Raw genomic sequence first — 16,413 nt, forward strand, 5'->3', positions numbered from 1 at the left:
GGCGTGAGCCACTGCACCCAGCCTGTTTTGGTTTTTTGAGACAGGGTCTCCCTCTGTTGCCCAGGCTGGAGTGCAGTGGCATGAGCTCGGCTCACTGCAGCCTCCACCTTTCCGGTTCAAGCGATTCTTGTGCCTCAGCCTCCCAAGTAGCTCACACCCAGCTAAGTTTTGTATTTTTAGTAGAGACAGGGTTTCACCATGTTGGCCAGGCTGGTCTCAAACTCCTGACCTCAGGTGATCTGTCCTTCTTGCCTCCCAAAGTGCTGGGATTACAGGCGTGAGCCACTGCCCCGGCTTGGTTTGTTTTTTGAGACATGGTCTCACTCTGTCGCACAGGACGGAGTGCAGTAGTGTGATCTTGGCTCCCGTGCTCAAGTGATCCTCCCAACTCAGCCTCCCAAAGTGCTGAAATTACAGGCGTGAGCCACGGTACCCGGCCTATATCTCCTAATTAAAAGTAAAGCCTGGGGTAAACTGGGTGAAGTTTATGGCCTGCTAAATACGTACATGTATTATATGCGTTATTATATCCCATGTGTTATATTATATATTATTGTATATGTGTATTATATACTATGTACTATTCTTACAACTGTATGTGAATCTATAATTATCTCAAAATAAAGTTTTGTTTTTGTTTTTTAAAGTAAGTTCTGTGAGAACTGGGATTTTGTTTGCTTGTTGACGATTGCGTCTTCATCACTAGAACCGAGTCTGGCGTGCAGTGGGCACTAAATAAGTCTTCGTAAAAAGTATAAATTAACGCCCAGCTAATTTTTGTATTATTAGCAGCGACGGGGTTTCACCATGTCGGCCAGGCTGGTCTCGAACTCCTGCCCTCAAGCAGGAGTTTCAAGACCGCCTCGGCTTCCCAAAGAGTTGGAATTACAGGCGTGGGCCACCGCGCCTGGCTGATCATGTTTAAAGGGCGGGGTGGGGAGCGTACAAACAACAGAGGAAATCCTGAGCCGCAGAGGAAACTGGAGATGGCAGGGTTTAGCACTAGAATCTCTGTAGGAGAGGTAAGATTGGAATCCTAATCTCCAGGACTCTTTCCACTACCCAGGCTATCTCTCCATTAATGGACTATTGATTGGATGACAGAGTAGCGATAGCACCGTCTTAGGAGACGCCCAATCATAGGTCATAGGTCATTTTTGCAGCTTATTGTGATGACAACAGTGGAGGATGGTCCTCCACCTTAAAAGCGGCTGTTCTCTGATTATCATTAAGCATGGCCACGCCCGCACTTAACTTCTGACAGTGGGGAAAGCAGCTGTGTGTGATAGCTTGGAAGGTTTACTGCTGCCTCAAGTCCTCTTCTCTGCAGTTGAGGTTTCAGGTTTCAATCCTCCCAATACCACAAGACAGAGCACGGGGCGGCTGCCGCCTCCGCCTCCGCGCCTTAACCTAGGCGGCTTGCCGAAGATCTCAGCCCCGCGGCCGCGCGCTCGCCCTGCCCTAGACCAGGGTTGGGCGCAGCGGCGGAGGTGGCTTCTGGGCTGCGCGAGCTGGGAGAGCTGGGAGGCGGCGATCGCAGCTGGGCCGGGACTTCCTTCCTCCACCGCACGGCAACAAAACAACCCTGCGGCAGGCACTGAGTGCTTCGCAGCTGTCTGGGCGAGAGGCACAGCGATGGGCTCCGTGCTGAGCACCGACAGCGGCAAATCGGCGCCCGCCTCTGCCACCGCGCGGGCCCTGGAGCGCAGGAGGGACCCGGAGTTGCCCGTCACGTCCTTCGACTGCGCCGTGTGCCTTGAGGTGTTACACCAGCCTGTCCGGACCCGCTGTGGCCACGTGTAAGTTCCAGGGGAGCTCGGTTTGCGCCCACCCCTAAGGAGGGCGATGTGGGGAAGCTGAGGGCATGGTGTGGGGAAGGAGGGGGACGGAAGACAGCGTCTTAGGAAATTGCTGCAGGGAGAAACCTGGACCCGTCGGATGCAGGACCACGGGGAAAACGCGGGTCGGAAGGTGACATAGGATTTCGGGAGGAGAAAAAAGAAACAAGCGGGTCCTGTAGCCCCCTTGCGCTTTCAGCTCCCGAAGCCAGATCCAGAGAAGGGGATCCAGGCACGGGTCCCGCCCAGAGCCAGGGCTCGCCAACTGGGGAGGGTGCTCTTGGCTGGAGAACCAGCGCTCGCCCAGGCACGGAAAGGAAACGAGCTCCAGCTACAAGGCAGGGGCTCCCGCAAAGCGCAGTTACCCCGCTGAACACGGTAGAACGGGCTGCGCTTCCCTCTGCCCCAGAAACCCGGGTCCGTTTTGTTTTGCTGGAGCTGTGCACGTGTTCCCAGAATGCCTACAGAGGCTCGTCTTAAGCAAACAAGGATCTGTGCAAAGTGTCTTTCCACCCCCACCCCTGCTACCCTTTCCCAACACAGACACCCAGCCCCTCAAAGGGCAAGTCAAACTGGAGCTTCCGAGTGACTTTCCACAGTCGTTAGAGTTTAACAACCTGCTAGGGTGGGGCTTGGACGTTAGCCGCAAGCCCCTGAATGTACTCCTTCAAAACCCAGCCACAACGTAACAGGAGGTGGCAGGCTACCTGCTTTACGCACGGTCTCTCCAAACCGGCGGAAATTACAGAGTAAAATAACTCTCAAAACCGCATAGTACTTAGCTAAAACTCACAGTTGGTGCAAAGCCGTGGTCGTTTCTAAGAAGAATTTAAAAACAAAGTCCCTATATAAAATTGGCACATCCTTAATGTGTGTTTGAATAACTGGTGGAGTTGGATCTGTGAATTTGTGCTCTCTGTTTACTGTGTGTGTGTGTGTTTGAGAGAGAGAGAGACGTAGTCTGGCTCTGTCGCCCAGGCTGGAGTGCGGTGGTGCTATCTCGGCTCACTGCAACCTCCGCCCACTGCAACCTCCGCCTCCCAGGCTCAAGTGATTCTCCTGCCTCAGCCTCCCGAGTTGCTGGGATTACAGGTGCCCACCCCCACACCCGGCTAGTTTTTGAATTTTGAGTAGAAATGGGGTTTCACCATGTTGGCCAGGCTGGTCTTGAACTCCTGACCTCAATTGATCCACCCACCTCGGCCTCCCAAAGTGCTGGGATTAAAGGTGTGAGCCACTGCACCCAGCCTTCTCTCTTTGTTTTGAATTTTTTTCGTGGATACGCGTGTGTGTGTTGTGTCTGCACAGATCAGGAGCGGAAGCCTACTTAGTGTCCTTTGAAGGGTGACTATAGTATGATGAAGCCCTGTGTGATACCACAGTGGCTTGTACCAGCATTTGGCTTAGCAGGAAGAAAGAAATAGCGTTATTATGAATGCAAGTGCACAACATGTTTTTGAGGACCACTTTTGAAAGGATTCAGGTAGTCCTTAAAAACATGTTGTGCACTTGCAGTCAAAAGTTTTGAGGCCGGGCGTGGTGGCTCACACCTGTAATCCTAGCACTTTGGGAAGCCAAGGTGGATGGATCACCTGAGGTCAGGAGTTCGAGACCAGCCTGGCCGACATGGTGAAACCTCGTCTCTACTAAAAATACAAAAATTAGCCAGGTGTGGTGACCCGTGCCTGTAATCCCAGCTACCTGGGAGGCTGAGGCAGGAGAACTGCTTGAACCTGGGAGGCAGAGGTTGCAGTGAGCTGAGATGGCATCATTGCACTCTAGCCCGGGCAACAGAGCAAAACTCAGTCTCAAAAAAAAGAAAGAAAAAAAAGAAAGTTTTGAAAGGGCTTAGGTAATCCTTAATACCTATAGCCTTGTATCTGAAAAGCAGTTTTCACTACTGCCCGTCTGTGAGCCAGGGACAAAAGTGTGCAGCCTGCACAATGTATAAATAAAGAGTGCTTTGGGCATTATTTCGTAGCTGTGTTTTCTTTTCTTTTGAGATGGAGTCTTGCTGTGTTGCCCAGGCTGGAGTGCAGTGGCACGATCTTGGCTCACTGCAAGCTCCGCCTCCCGGGTTCACGCCATTCTCCTGCCTCAACCTCCGGAGTAGCTGGGACTACAGGTGCCGCCACCACGCCCGGCTAATTTTTTTGTATATTTAGTAGAGACGGGGTTTCACCGTGTTAGCCAGGATGGTCTTGATCTCCTGACCTCGTGATCTGCCCACCTCGGCCTCCCAAAGTGCTGGGATTACAGGTGTGAGCCATGGCGCCCGGCCGTAGCTGTATTTTCAAGGCCTGTTGTTTCAGCTTTGTTCTTAAAACTCGAGGCTTGAATTTACCCTCCTTTCTATTACTGATGTTGTTGCTCAGCTGTCCAGATGTAGCTTATTAACATAATATCCACAGGCCAGTCTGGAAGCCAAGATGGGCTGTGTGAGTCATAAAATATATTGATTATTTTAGGGCAATAACAGCCTAAAGATATCTCCATTTAAATTGAATCATTATTAGCATTAAAACTTTAAAGTTGTGCAAAACATAAACAGTGGGCGTTTTGAAGATTCTTTTTGGAACAGACCGCTTTGCTATTCAATGATCTGACTGGAGATTGTTTTCCCGGTTTGGACTTTGAATATTTAATTTACCATTTACAATATTTTTCCTTCTACTAAAGGATAATATAAATTTGCAAAATGTTAAATTTTTTGTTTAATCTTTTTCTTTGTTAAAGTGAATAGGAAACTAGCAACTGGAAAAATAGTCATAAAATAGCATTACAAGGGCTGAACAAATTGCCTTTCCTCTCTTTACTGTTCTTTGTTTTGACAAATCTATGTCCATTGTTCTGGCTGTGGGCAGAATTTCCATATTCCTCCTTTTGGCAAACTTACTTGGTCCCCTTCCACTTTATAAATGTTAACCAGAGTCCTTTCTGCAGTAGAGATTGTGAGCGTTAATACCATTTGTACATTCTAAATGAATTACTCTTTTCCATTGAAATTAAGTTGGAAAACGAATAAATGCAAATGAACCTTCTGTATTTTATTATCCCATATTGAAGCTACATTTTCAGACATGTTGAACTAGGTGGTTTATGCTGATTTTTGTTTGTAAACCTATCTCAAGTCAAACAAGTTTAATAATAACAACAGTACCTTGAATGAATACGTAAGAGCACTTTATAAGTTGTATTGTGATGCAGTAGTAACTGGCCCTTACAGAGAGCTGGATTTGAAATTCACCTCTGCCACTAGCCAGATGTGTGACCACTTTAGGGAAATTTGAATTTGATTTTTTTCCCCTAAAGTTTTGATCATTTGAGTCTATGAAACAAACTGCTAATAGATTAACAAGGGGGGAAAAGCTTACAAATGTATTAATGAGCATATGGGCATGGGAGTCATACAAAATATGAAAACTGAGAGAAAGGGCCAGATGCTTGATGCTTTTATACCATTTTGAGGTTACAGCAGAGTAGGGGCTTGGAACATGGTTATGGGAGGGAGAAAGAAAGAAGGGGCTGGGGCAAAGATGGTCTAGTTATGCAGATGAAACTTCATAGATAGCAGCTCCTAGAAAGAATTGGCATGAGCCTGTGTTAAGTTGCTCTGTCAGACCTTCATAGGTGTCAGACTTTCAGTTAATGATTTCCTAGGTACAGATAAGGGGGTGCCTCCAAGAAAGCCTGGTTGTTTATTTCACCAGTGTAGATTTTCTCTACAGATACAAGTCTCCTCCACAAAAGGCAGCTTTTCAGGGTTATTCCTGTGGGAATATATCAAAGAAGTACATTTTGGGGTGAAATATTTTCAGTTTCCTTTAGTCCCCCATTTAAAGCTTAATTTTTAAAACATTAAACATTTCCTTTATTTATTTTTATTATTTATTTATTTATTTATAGCGGTGAGATCTCACTCTGCCACCCAGGCTGCAGTGTAGTGGTGCAATCATGGCTCACTGCAGCCTCTACCTCCTGGGCTCAGCAATCCTCCTGCCTCAGCCTCTCACGTAGCTGGGACTATAAGTGCCTGCCACCATGCCTGGCTATTTTTCACTTATTTGTTTATTTTGAGACGGAGTCTCGCTCTGTCACCTAGGCTGGAGGGCAGTGGCGTGATCTCAGCTCGCTGCAACCTCCGCCTCCCAGGTTCAAGTGACTGTCCCGCCTCAGCCACTCTAGTAGCTGGGATTACAGACATGCACCACCACACCTGGCTAGTTTTTGTATTTTTTGTAGAGGCAGGGTTTCGCCATTTTGCCCAGGCTGGTCTTGAACCCCTGAGCTCAGGTGATTTGCCTGCCTCGGCCTCCCAAAGTGCTGGAATTACAGGAGTGAGCCACTGCACCCAGCCAAGAAAGTGACAATTCTTTACATACCGCAAGGTCAGGATTTTGTAAGGGAACCATATACACAGGGTACCAGGCCAATCTTTTTCTAAGTCTGTTGGCTTTTGAATGTCAATTTCAGTCCCTCAAAACAGTTTGATCATGTATCTAAGTATGACATTCCAGTTAAAGCCTTGCTAAAATAACCACTGTCTCCAATTATGTCCTGTTCAGACTGTTACTGAACTTATGCATGTAACTATATTGCCATGAAATAGGAATACTCAAAACCCAGTTTGTGAATCCAAAGAGAAAAAGGTAAATTATTTTGCTCACAAAAGTATACTTGGCCAGGTGCAGTGGCTCATGCCTGTAATCCCAGGACTTTGGAAGGCCAATGCAGGAGGATGGCTTGAGACCAGCAGTTTGTGACTAGCCTGGGCAACATAGCGAGACCCCATCTCTACTACACAAAAGTCTTGTTCAAAAGAGAAAACCATATTTTACTTTTGAATCAGTATATCAATAATACATTTAAATAAAACCTAATAAACAAGTCCATCCAATTTCAGTCAGCTTTGACCACACAAGATTTACATATCTTTTATAACCTCTTACGATTTTTCTTCTATTTCCAACTTTCTATATTCATTTAGTTTTATCTATATCTTTTTTTATTCTTTCAATTTGAAACAAGCTTCAAATAACTTCTAAACTAGACACAATTCGTTTTCCATTAACAAAAAAATCACACTTCATGCCATTCTTTTTTTTTTTTTTTTTTTAAGATGGAGTCTCACTGTGTCACCCAGGCTGGAGTGCAGTGGCATGATCTTGGCTCATTGCAACCTCTGCCTCCCAGGTTCAAGCGATTCTCCTGCCTCAGCCTCCTGAGTAGCTGGGATTACAGGCGTGCACCACCACACCCGGCCTCATGCCATTCTTACAACCTTTCTCTCCAAAAACATATCTTGCTTTTTTGGTATATTCTGCCTGAAGAATTGTTTGTCTTATTTCTAGTAGTTTTATTTGTTTGTTTTTAGAGATATGATCTAAGAACAAACTACTCAGTGATGTGATCATAGCCTACTGCAACCTCAAATTCCTGGGCTCAAGCAATCCTCCTACCTCAACCTCCTGAGTAGCTGGAACAACAGGCATGCCCCACCACACCCTGCTAAAATTTTATTTTTTTATAGAGACAGGGTCTGCCTATGTTGCCCAGGCCAATCTTGAATTCCTAGGCTCAAGTGATCCTCCTGCCTTAGCCTCTCAAAGAGCTGGGATTACAGGCATGAGCACTCCCAAACTGCTGGGATTACAGGCATGAGCCACCACACCCAGCCAACCAACAATTTAAAACTAGCTTTATTGCTGGGCACAGTGGCTCACACCTATAATCCCAGCACTTTGGGAGGCCGAGGCAGGCGGATCACTTGAGCCCAGGAGTTGGAAACCAGCTTGGTCAACATGGCGAAACCTTGTCCCTACTGAAAATACTAAAAAATTAGCCGGGCATGGTGGCGCACATGGAGGCTGAGGTGGGAGAATCGCTTGAACCTAGGAGGCAGAGGTTGCAGTGAGCTGAGATCGCACCACTGCACTCCAGCCTGGGTGACAGATCGAGAGTCGTTCTCAAAAAAACAAAAACAAACAAAAAAACCTAGCTTGATTTATCAAAGATTACTAAAGTCATATGAACTCTGAAAAACATTTGGGATAGTTAATTTGTGAGTACTCATTTATTTAGAAGTCAGTTTGGTACTACAGACTATACAAACTCATGTGTAAACATATATATACATGTAGACACAACATATATCACATGCACACACCAGTATCCAAAAGCCAGAGAGATTCGGAAGTTTAATGCAGGAGAGCAGAACTTTAGACATGAGAGGATGGACCCTGCCCATGGCTTCTGTGGCTCAGTGGGAAGACAGAGGACCCCCAATGGCCAGGCGTGGTGGCTCACGCCTGTAATCCCAGCATTTTGGGAGGCTGAGGTGGGAGGATCACCTGAGGTCAGGAGTTCGAGACCAGCCTGCCCAACATGGCGAAACCCCGTTTCTCTAAAAATACAAGAAAATTAGCCAGGGGTGGTGGCAGGCACCTGTAATTCCAGCAACTCAGGAGGCCGAGGCAGGAGAATCACTTGAACCCAGGAGGTGGAGGTTGCAATAGCCAAGATGGCGCCACTGCACTCTAGCCTGGGTGACAAGAATGAAACTCTGTCTCAAAAAAACAAAAAAAGAAGACAGAGGACCCCCAAAGAGGGGCGATTGGTGGCTTTTGTGTTTGTGTATGCGCGCGTGTGTGTTCCTCAAGGGGTCTCAGGGTTCACAGAAGTCCCCTCTAGGCCTCTTCATGTGGTATCAAAAATGGCAAAAAGGAGGAGGGGCAGAAGGGGAAGGAAATGGAAGAACAAGTCTTAGAGGAGCCAATTTGGGGAGATTTTAAGCTTTCAAAAGGCCAATACAGTTTTAGTTAGTAGGAGTCTGAGGAACAAAAAAAGGTCTAGTTGACTAAGAAGTTCCCAAGGGAGAAACAGGATTTTAAAGAGAACAGAGAATATCAGCTATTAATTAAGCTGGCTTTTGACCACAGAGCCATCTTTCTTAAAAAAAACTTTTTTTTTTTTTTTTTTTGAGATGGAGTCTTGCTCTGTTGCCCACGCTGGAGTGCAACAGCGCAATCTCGGCTCACTGCAACCTCCGCCTCCTGGGTTCAAGTGATTCTCGTGCCTCAGCCTAAAAAATCCTTTTAAATATGCAAGCAGCAAACATTTTGTCCTCTGAGCACCCGGTCTTTTTTTTTTTTTTTTTTTTTTTTTTTGAGATGTAGTCTTGCTCTGTCGTCCAGGCTAGAGTGCAGTGGCCCGATCTGGGCTCACTACAACCTCTGCCTCCCGGGTTCAAGCAATTCTCCTGTCTCAGCATCCCGAGTAGCTGGGACTACGAGGGTGTGCCACCACACCCACCTAATTTTTGTATTTTTAGTAGAGAAGAGGTTTCACCATGTTGCTCTCAAACTCCTGACCTCAGGTGATCTGCCTGCCTCGGCCTCCCAGAGTGCTGGGATTACAGGTGTGAGCCACTGTCCCCAGCCTGAGCACCCAGTCTTTTGTGGGAGCAGAGAGAATGGTAGCTGTGGCATTTCATGCTTCTTTTTCCCCAGACCCTCCCAGCACCCCCTCTTTAGGGGGTACCCACCTCTCCTCACCTGTTTGGTTCCCAGCCGTAGCAGGAGGTATGTCTCTCTGGCCCCGTAGAGGAAGCAGATTAATGGGGAAAAAGTTACTATCACACTCTAAATATAAACCAACGTTTTAACCAAAGGAAATAACTCAAAATCAAAACAAATAAGAACATTTGAGACTGAAACCAAGAAGCTCTTGATGGCTTCAACCAAGGTTTCCTAAGAGGGAGCAAAAGTTGCAACCCTTTCAAAATCCAGATCATTCCCTACAACAGCTTAAAGAAAGCAAGGTTTTGCCAGCCGCAAATGGGGTACAACCCACATTTTTGTCTGGCCATATTCTCTAGGGTTTAAGACAGAGGAAAACAGCAGCTGGATGAGAGGCTTACAAAATGAATGGGTACCCCAAAGGTTAAGAAGTCATACAAATATAAATTCAAAACAATTCAAACTAATTTTTTCCAAGTATTTCTTTTATTTTTCCTTCCTGAGTTAAAGGATTTACATCGCCTGGGGTCTTGTTCCCTGAAAGGGAATTGAATCCAGGCTGCAGTGGTGAAAGTGCAGAATCCTTACCACTAGACTACAGGATGGAGTCTTTTTTTTTTTTTTTTTAATTTAACAAATTTCATAAGGAATCTAAAGCATGCAATTTGAGTACAAAGGATTTTAACTTTGTTTTAAATCTGATTTCTACTTTTCAAAAATCTTGCCGAGGGAGTTTCTAAACCTGTATTCCTTTTGTATCTTTTCATAGGTACCAATAAGGTAGCTATTTAAGATGTGAGCTCTAAAAAGTTTTCTTTTAAATATAGCCATTCATTTATTTTAAAAGCGATCGAAACCAATACAAGAACTAATTTATATGTTTTTCTCTGTTGATCCAAATTTAGAAAGGGTAAAACACAGAGACTCATACCATCCACATTTGACCAGGCACTATAGGCAGAGATCGGAGAGGAGAACTGACTTGGTTAAAAAAAAATGAGTTTACCTTTCTTTGCTGGCTTTTCATCCGTTGTTCCAAGAATCCAATGAATGGATTGGCTCTAGAATGAACAAAATGACTTACATCCTGATCACAACACCAAAAATTTTTCTCCTAAAGATTCGATACTTTGAGTCTATAAAACAGGCAGATAACAGATTAATGGGATAAAAGCATACACATTTATTAATATGCATATGGGCGTGGGAGTCATACAAAATATGAAAACTGAAAGAGAGGGCCAGATGCTTGATGCTTTTATACTTGAGGTTACAGAAGAATGGGGGATTGCAAGATGACAAGACAAGTTATAAGAGGGAAAAAAAAAGATAAGGGGCAAAGCTGTTCTTGTTATACAGATGAAACTTCACAGGTAGAAGCTCTCAGAAAGAATGGGTAGTAGTCGGCCGGGCGCGGTGGCTCACACCTGTAATCCCAGCACTTTGGGAGGCTGAGGCGGGCGGATCATGAGGTCAGGAGATCGAGACCATGCTGGCTAACATGGTGAAACCCCGTCTCTACTAAAAATACAAAAAATTAGCCGGGCATGGTGGCGGGTGCCTGTAGTCCCAGCTACTCAGGAGGCTGAGGCAGGAGAATGGTGTGAACTAGGGAGGCAGAGCTTGCAGTGAGCCGAGATTGCACCACGGCACTCCAGCCTGGGCAACAGAGCGAGACTCCGTCTTAAAAAAAAAAAAAAAAAAAAAAGAATAGGTAGTGGTTCATGATAAGTTTTTTTGTTAGACCTTCAAACGTTTCAGACTCTTGGTTAATCTCCTAGATTGGGCAGGGGAGACCTCAGAAAGCCTGCCTATTTATTTCACCAATGTAGACTTTCTCTACCAATGTAGACTTTTCTCTCCCCCACAACATGCAGCTTTTCAGGGTTTTTCCTTTCTGCAGGCCATCTCAATAGCCATCTCAAAGTATGTCAAATAATTATTTTTGGGGGTAAAATATTTTGTTTCCTTTTTTTTTTTTTTTTTTTGAGATGGGGTCTCGCTCTGTTATTCCGGCTGGGGTGCTGTGGCGTGATCTCAGCTCACTGTAACCTCTACCTCCTGAGTAGCTGGGACTACAGGTGTGTGCCAACACGCCCGGCTAATTTTTGTATTTTTTAGTAGAGATGGGGTTTTGCTATGTTGGCCAGACTGGTTTCAAACTCCTGGCCTCAAGTGATCTGCCCACCTCAGCCTCCCAAAATGCTGGGATTACAGGTTGAGCCACCCTGCCCAGCCAATTTTCTTTACCACTAAGTTGCTTAATCTCTTTGAATCTCTGTTTCTTCATTTGTAAAATGGGGTGAGTAGTGCCATTTTTATGAATATTTAAAATGTAAAAGTATCCCATAGTAAAGGCTCAAAACATGGTTTCTCTTTCCTTCAGTCATTCCATAAGCAAAACCCCAGGAACAGATATTATTTCTTATCTCTGTATTTCTTTTGGAAGAACACTGTGCCATGAAAAGTTGATCTATGACATTTCTAAGATGTCTCATATAGCCTCACTTTTAGCTTAGTTCTTTTTCCTTTGGTGGACTTTAATTTAAGAAGTTTCACTTTAATGTTTTATAATTTTAAGTGAACTTTATTCATATTGCTGTATCAGTTGTAAAAAATAGATTTGAGGGAAGAGCCTTCTCACTTCTGCCTTATCTTCTATTAGAAAGCTGGGGTGAGAGCCAGTAGATAACTTGGAGCTGTATAAATGGAACTTAAAAGGAGTCTGGAGGCTGGGTGTGGTGGTTCATGCCTGTAATCTCAGCACTTTGGGAGGCTGAGGTGGAACTGCTTGAACCCCAGAGTTTGAGACCAGCCTGGGCAACAAAGTGAGACCTCGTCTGTACAGAAAAAAAAAAAAAAAAAAAAAAAAAAAGCTGGGCATGGTGGGGCATGCCTGTAGTCCCAGCTACTCGGGAGGCTGAGGTGGGAGGATCACTTGAGCTCGGGAGGCTGCTGTGAGCAGTGATTGCACCACTGCACTTCAGTTTGGGTGACAGAATGAGACCCTGCCTCAAAAAAAAAAATGATTTACATTCAAAGGAAATACTCAAAGACATTTGTTGTCAGATTGAAAACAGTAGATGCAAGGGAGAAAGATATCAAAGCCAACCACTGGGCTTTAAGGCTGGTGAATAAACGGGGTCAGAGAGACTGGCACAGGAGGAAGTGAGTGCACTCATGAATGGGCCTGCTGAATGTACAGCAGTCTGATAGGCAGATATCCAAATGGAAATATCCAAAGGCTCTGGAGGAATAGACTAGGGGAAAGAGATCAGGGCTGGAGACTGAGTTATCTAAAAAGCATCTAGAGGTTGAGAATGGGCTGAAGAGAGCTAAATGAACCGGAGCACACCATAAGAAAGAGCCAAGTCTCCATTGACCTCAGATACAACTGCTCTAAGTCATAGAATGTACCTAATTTTTATTTTTATTTTTTATTATTTAATTTAATTTTTTGAGCCAGTCTCGCTCTGTCACCCAGGCTGGAGTGCGGTGGCGCGATCTTGGCTCACTGCAACCTCCACCTCCTGGTTCAAGCGATTCTCCTGCCTCAGCCTCCTGAGTAGCTGGGACTACTGGCGCATGCTGCCACGCCCAACTAATTTTGTATTTTTAGTAGAGACAGGGTTTCACCATGTTGGCCAGGCTGATCTCGAACTCCAGACCTCAGGTGATCCGCCCGCCTCTCCCTCCCAAAGTGCTGGAATTACAGGCGTGAGCCACCCCACCCGGCAGTGAATGTACCTAATTTTTAGAAAATGAAACTCTGTTTAGGATAATTCTGAAATACTTTCAGGTAAATGGATTGAAACGTTCAATTTGTGGTCAAGTATGAGCAGTAAAGCATACATCAAATTGGTGGTTTCCTAAGTAGAGTCTGAGAGTCTTCCTGATGAGTTTTAAATTGATCCAGAAATATGCATGAGTGGCTTTCATTCTTACAGGACATTTGCAATCCCACTGTAAACCAAAAATAAAATTCTAAGGCCCCCAACCAACTGAATGGACCTTTCCTCTCTGCCAAGGGCATTCTAAAGTAAACCAGAAACACTAGTTCACGCCATGATGGGAATGGGTATTTATCAAATACTACAGACTGGGTAATAGATAAAGAAAAGAATTTTTTCAGCTCACAATTCTGGAGACTAGGAAGTCCAAGAGCGTGGTGCTGGGACCTGGCTAGGGTCATCCCCTGGTGGAAAGGTAGAAAGAAGTTGGCAGAGTGGGAAAATGCACGTGAGAGAGCTCGCTTATTATTTTATTTTTTTATTTTTTAGAGATGGGGGTCTCACTATGTTGCCCAAGCTGGACTCAAACTCCTGGGCTCAAGTGATCCTCCTGCCTCAGAGAGTTGGCTTTTATAGCAAAGCCACTTCTGCAAGAACTAGCCCACTCCTGTGATAACGGCATTCATCCATTCATCACAGTGGAGCCCTTATGACCTAAATGCCTCCTGAAGGTTCCACCTCTCAATACCACCACAAGAGGAACCAAGTTTTCATGCTTGAACTTTGGGGGGACACATTCATTATATCAGGCCTCCTGGTTATACAGGCACATTCATGGTCTTATATTTGTGACTTCTGCTTGTTACTGGGAAGAACTGAGGTTTCTTGAAAAGACTACAAAATTTGAGGCCCTACCCAAACTGTTTAAGGATCAGAGCACTACTGTCTGTGGCTGCATAAACTTGGCACGTTGCTACACTACTCTGAACCTTAGTTTGCCATCAATAAAATGAGGAGAAAGCACAGTAGCGTTTTATGAATTATTGTAGGAGCCTACAATAATAGGGGATAATGTATACAAGTGTCCCCCATAGGGCTCGGCACCAGTATTTGTATTCTGCTTGCATTGGCATACAACTCAAATTGTGGAAAAAAAAAGAAAAAAGAAAAACTGCTAGTTGACAAAAAAAACAAAATGTTATCTGCTTGCCTCTAAATAATGTAAGCAAATAATTCATGTCAGAACCATAAGTGTTGTATTAGAAATGTTAATTGTGAGTTGAGCATTTGAACCATTTGTCATAAATTTCATTCAAGACTACATTTTGAGAACCAATTCTTAGAGACTCAGAGACATCCAAGGTCAGATTGTACCTTAGAACTTATAATTAGCTGAGATAGAAGGAAGTAAAATATGTATAGCAGAGAACTTAGATTTCTTGATCTTAAAATATTGATCTTCCCAACTGGGGTAGCTGTGGTAGTGGAATAAAAGGTTACTGAAATTTGGGTCAGAAAACCCCAGCTTAAGACCAACCAAGTTCAAGCACTTTCTTTTTTTTGAGAGAGAGAGAGATGGAGTCTTGCTGTTGCCCAGGCTGGAGTGCAGTGGCGCGATCTCAGCTCACTGCAACCTCTGCCTCCTGGGTTCAAGTGATTCTCCTGCCTCAGCTTCCCAAGTAGCTGAGACTACAGGCATGCACCACCACACCCAGCTAATTTTTGTATTTTTGTTTTGTTTTGTTTTGAGACGGAGTCTTCCTCTGTCACCCAGGCTGGAGTGCAGTGGCACGATCTTGGCTCACTGCATCCTCCGCCTCCCGGGTTCAAGTGATTCTCCCACCTCAGCCTCCCGAGTAGCTGGGATTACAGGCACCCACCACCATGCCTGGCCAATTTTTGGTATTTTTAGTAGAGATGGAGTTTCACCATGTTGGCCAGGCTGGTCTCGAACCCCTGACCTCAAGCGATCCACCTGCCTCAGCCTCCCAAAGTGTTAGGTTTACAGGCAGAAGCCACCATGCCTGGCTGTATTTTTTTTTTTAGTAGAGACGGTTTCACTCTGTGTTGGCCAGGCTGGTCTCGAACTCCTGATCTCAGGTGAGCCACCTACCTCCCAAAGTGCTGGGATTACAGGCATGAGCCACTGTGCCTGACCAAGCTCAAGCACTTTCTATTTATGTGATTTTTTTCCCCCCAAGCCAAACTTTATCCAGCTTTATTAAAGATACTTTCCATAAACAGTCACAGTATTTCAGGCAGGACGTGGGCAGACAATCCTTAACAGTATACAACAACTTTCAAACTCGCTTCTTCAATGGACTACCAAAAAACATAAAGCCACTTTAAAACCCAGTGGAGGGCCGGGCTTGGTGGCTCACGCCTGTATAATCCCAACTACTTGGGAGGCTGAGGCAGGAGAATCACTGGAACCTGGGAGGCAGAAGTTGCAGTGAGCCGAGATTGCGCCATTGCAGCCTGGGCGACAGAGCAAGACTTCTGGCCAAAAAAAAAAACAAAAAAACCCAAAACAAAACGAAAAAACCCAATGGAGTATTCATTTGCTACTCTGAACAAGAAAGTTTAGGGTGAGGGTTGACATTTCACATTTAGCATGTTGTTTAACATGAGCCGACCCTGACTTTCAGGGAGTGAAATGAAAATGGCAGAATTTGTCTGACAATACACAATGTAGAAATTGAACCACTGCTCTTTTGAGGAGCCCCATCTCAGTGGCATCACTGGAAAGTCCAGATTGCCTGACATGCTGGTAACCAATTATTGGGGGCCAGTCCCCAACAGGTGTGTGGGTTTAACGGAGTTAAGTTTATGCTGAAGATGGAAAGGGAGAAGAGGACATAGGAACAAATTTGTTTTTCCATACCACAAGGCTGTTGTGCCAAGGTGTCTGTGTTTGTCAAAGTCAGGGAATCCCTTCTCCTGGGAGCCAAGAGGAAGCCTCTCAAAACTAGAAGGGAACACCAGCCTGGCCAACATGGTGAAACCCCTCCTCTAGTACTAAAAACACAAACATTTGCCAAACATGGTGGCACACGCATGTAATCCCAGCTGCTTGGGAGGCTGAGGCAGAATTGTTTGAACTCAGGAGGTGGAGGTTGCAGTGAGCTGAGATCATGCCATTGCACTCCAGCCTGGGCAACAAAGCAAGACTCCACCTCAAAAAAAAAAGTCTGGGCACAGTGGCTCATGCCTGTAATCCCAGCACTTTGGGAGGCCGAGGAGTGCGGATCACCTGAGGTCGAGAGTTTGAGACCAGCCTGACCAACATGGAGAAAACCCGTCTCTACTAAAATACAAAATTAGCTG

General features: G+C 45.2%; 1 protein-coding gene across 7 annotated transcripts in view; it reads left to right on the forward strand.

Annotated features, from left to right (window-relative positions):
- Positions 1-972: 972 nt before the first annotated feature.
- The window catches only part of RNF125 (ring finger protein 125), a 72,283-nt gene continuing 56,842 nt past the window's right edge, over positions 973-16,413 (forward strand). For 3 of the 7 annotated variants that reach the window (XR_010151888.1, XR_010151887.1, XM_063795575.1), the window contains exon 1: positions 1,231-1,799. Coding sequence is in view for 4 of the 7 variants with exons in the window: in XM_063795575.1 (XP_063651645.1) it covers positions 1,636-1,799 (164 nt within the window). In the remaining 3 variants the exon portion in view is untranslated. Of the gene's footprint in view, positions 1,800-16,413 lie in introns of all 7 variants that reach the window. The other 4 variants (XR_010151886.1, XM_009433840.5, XM_016933494.3 and 1 more) reach the window with 3 other exon arrangements.

Source organism: Pan troglodytes, chromosome 17 (assembly GCF_028858775.2).
Source record: "Pan troglodytes isolate AG18354 chromosome 17, NHGRI_mPanTro3-v2.0_pri, whole genome shotgun sequence".
NCBI classification, from domain to species: domain Eukaryota; kingdom Metazoa; phylum Chordata; class Mammalia; order Primates; family Hominidae; genus Pan; species Pan troglodytes.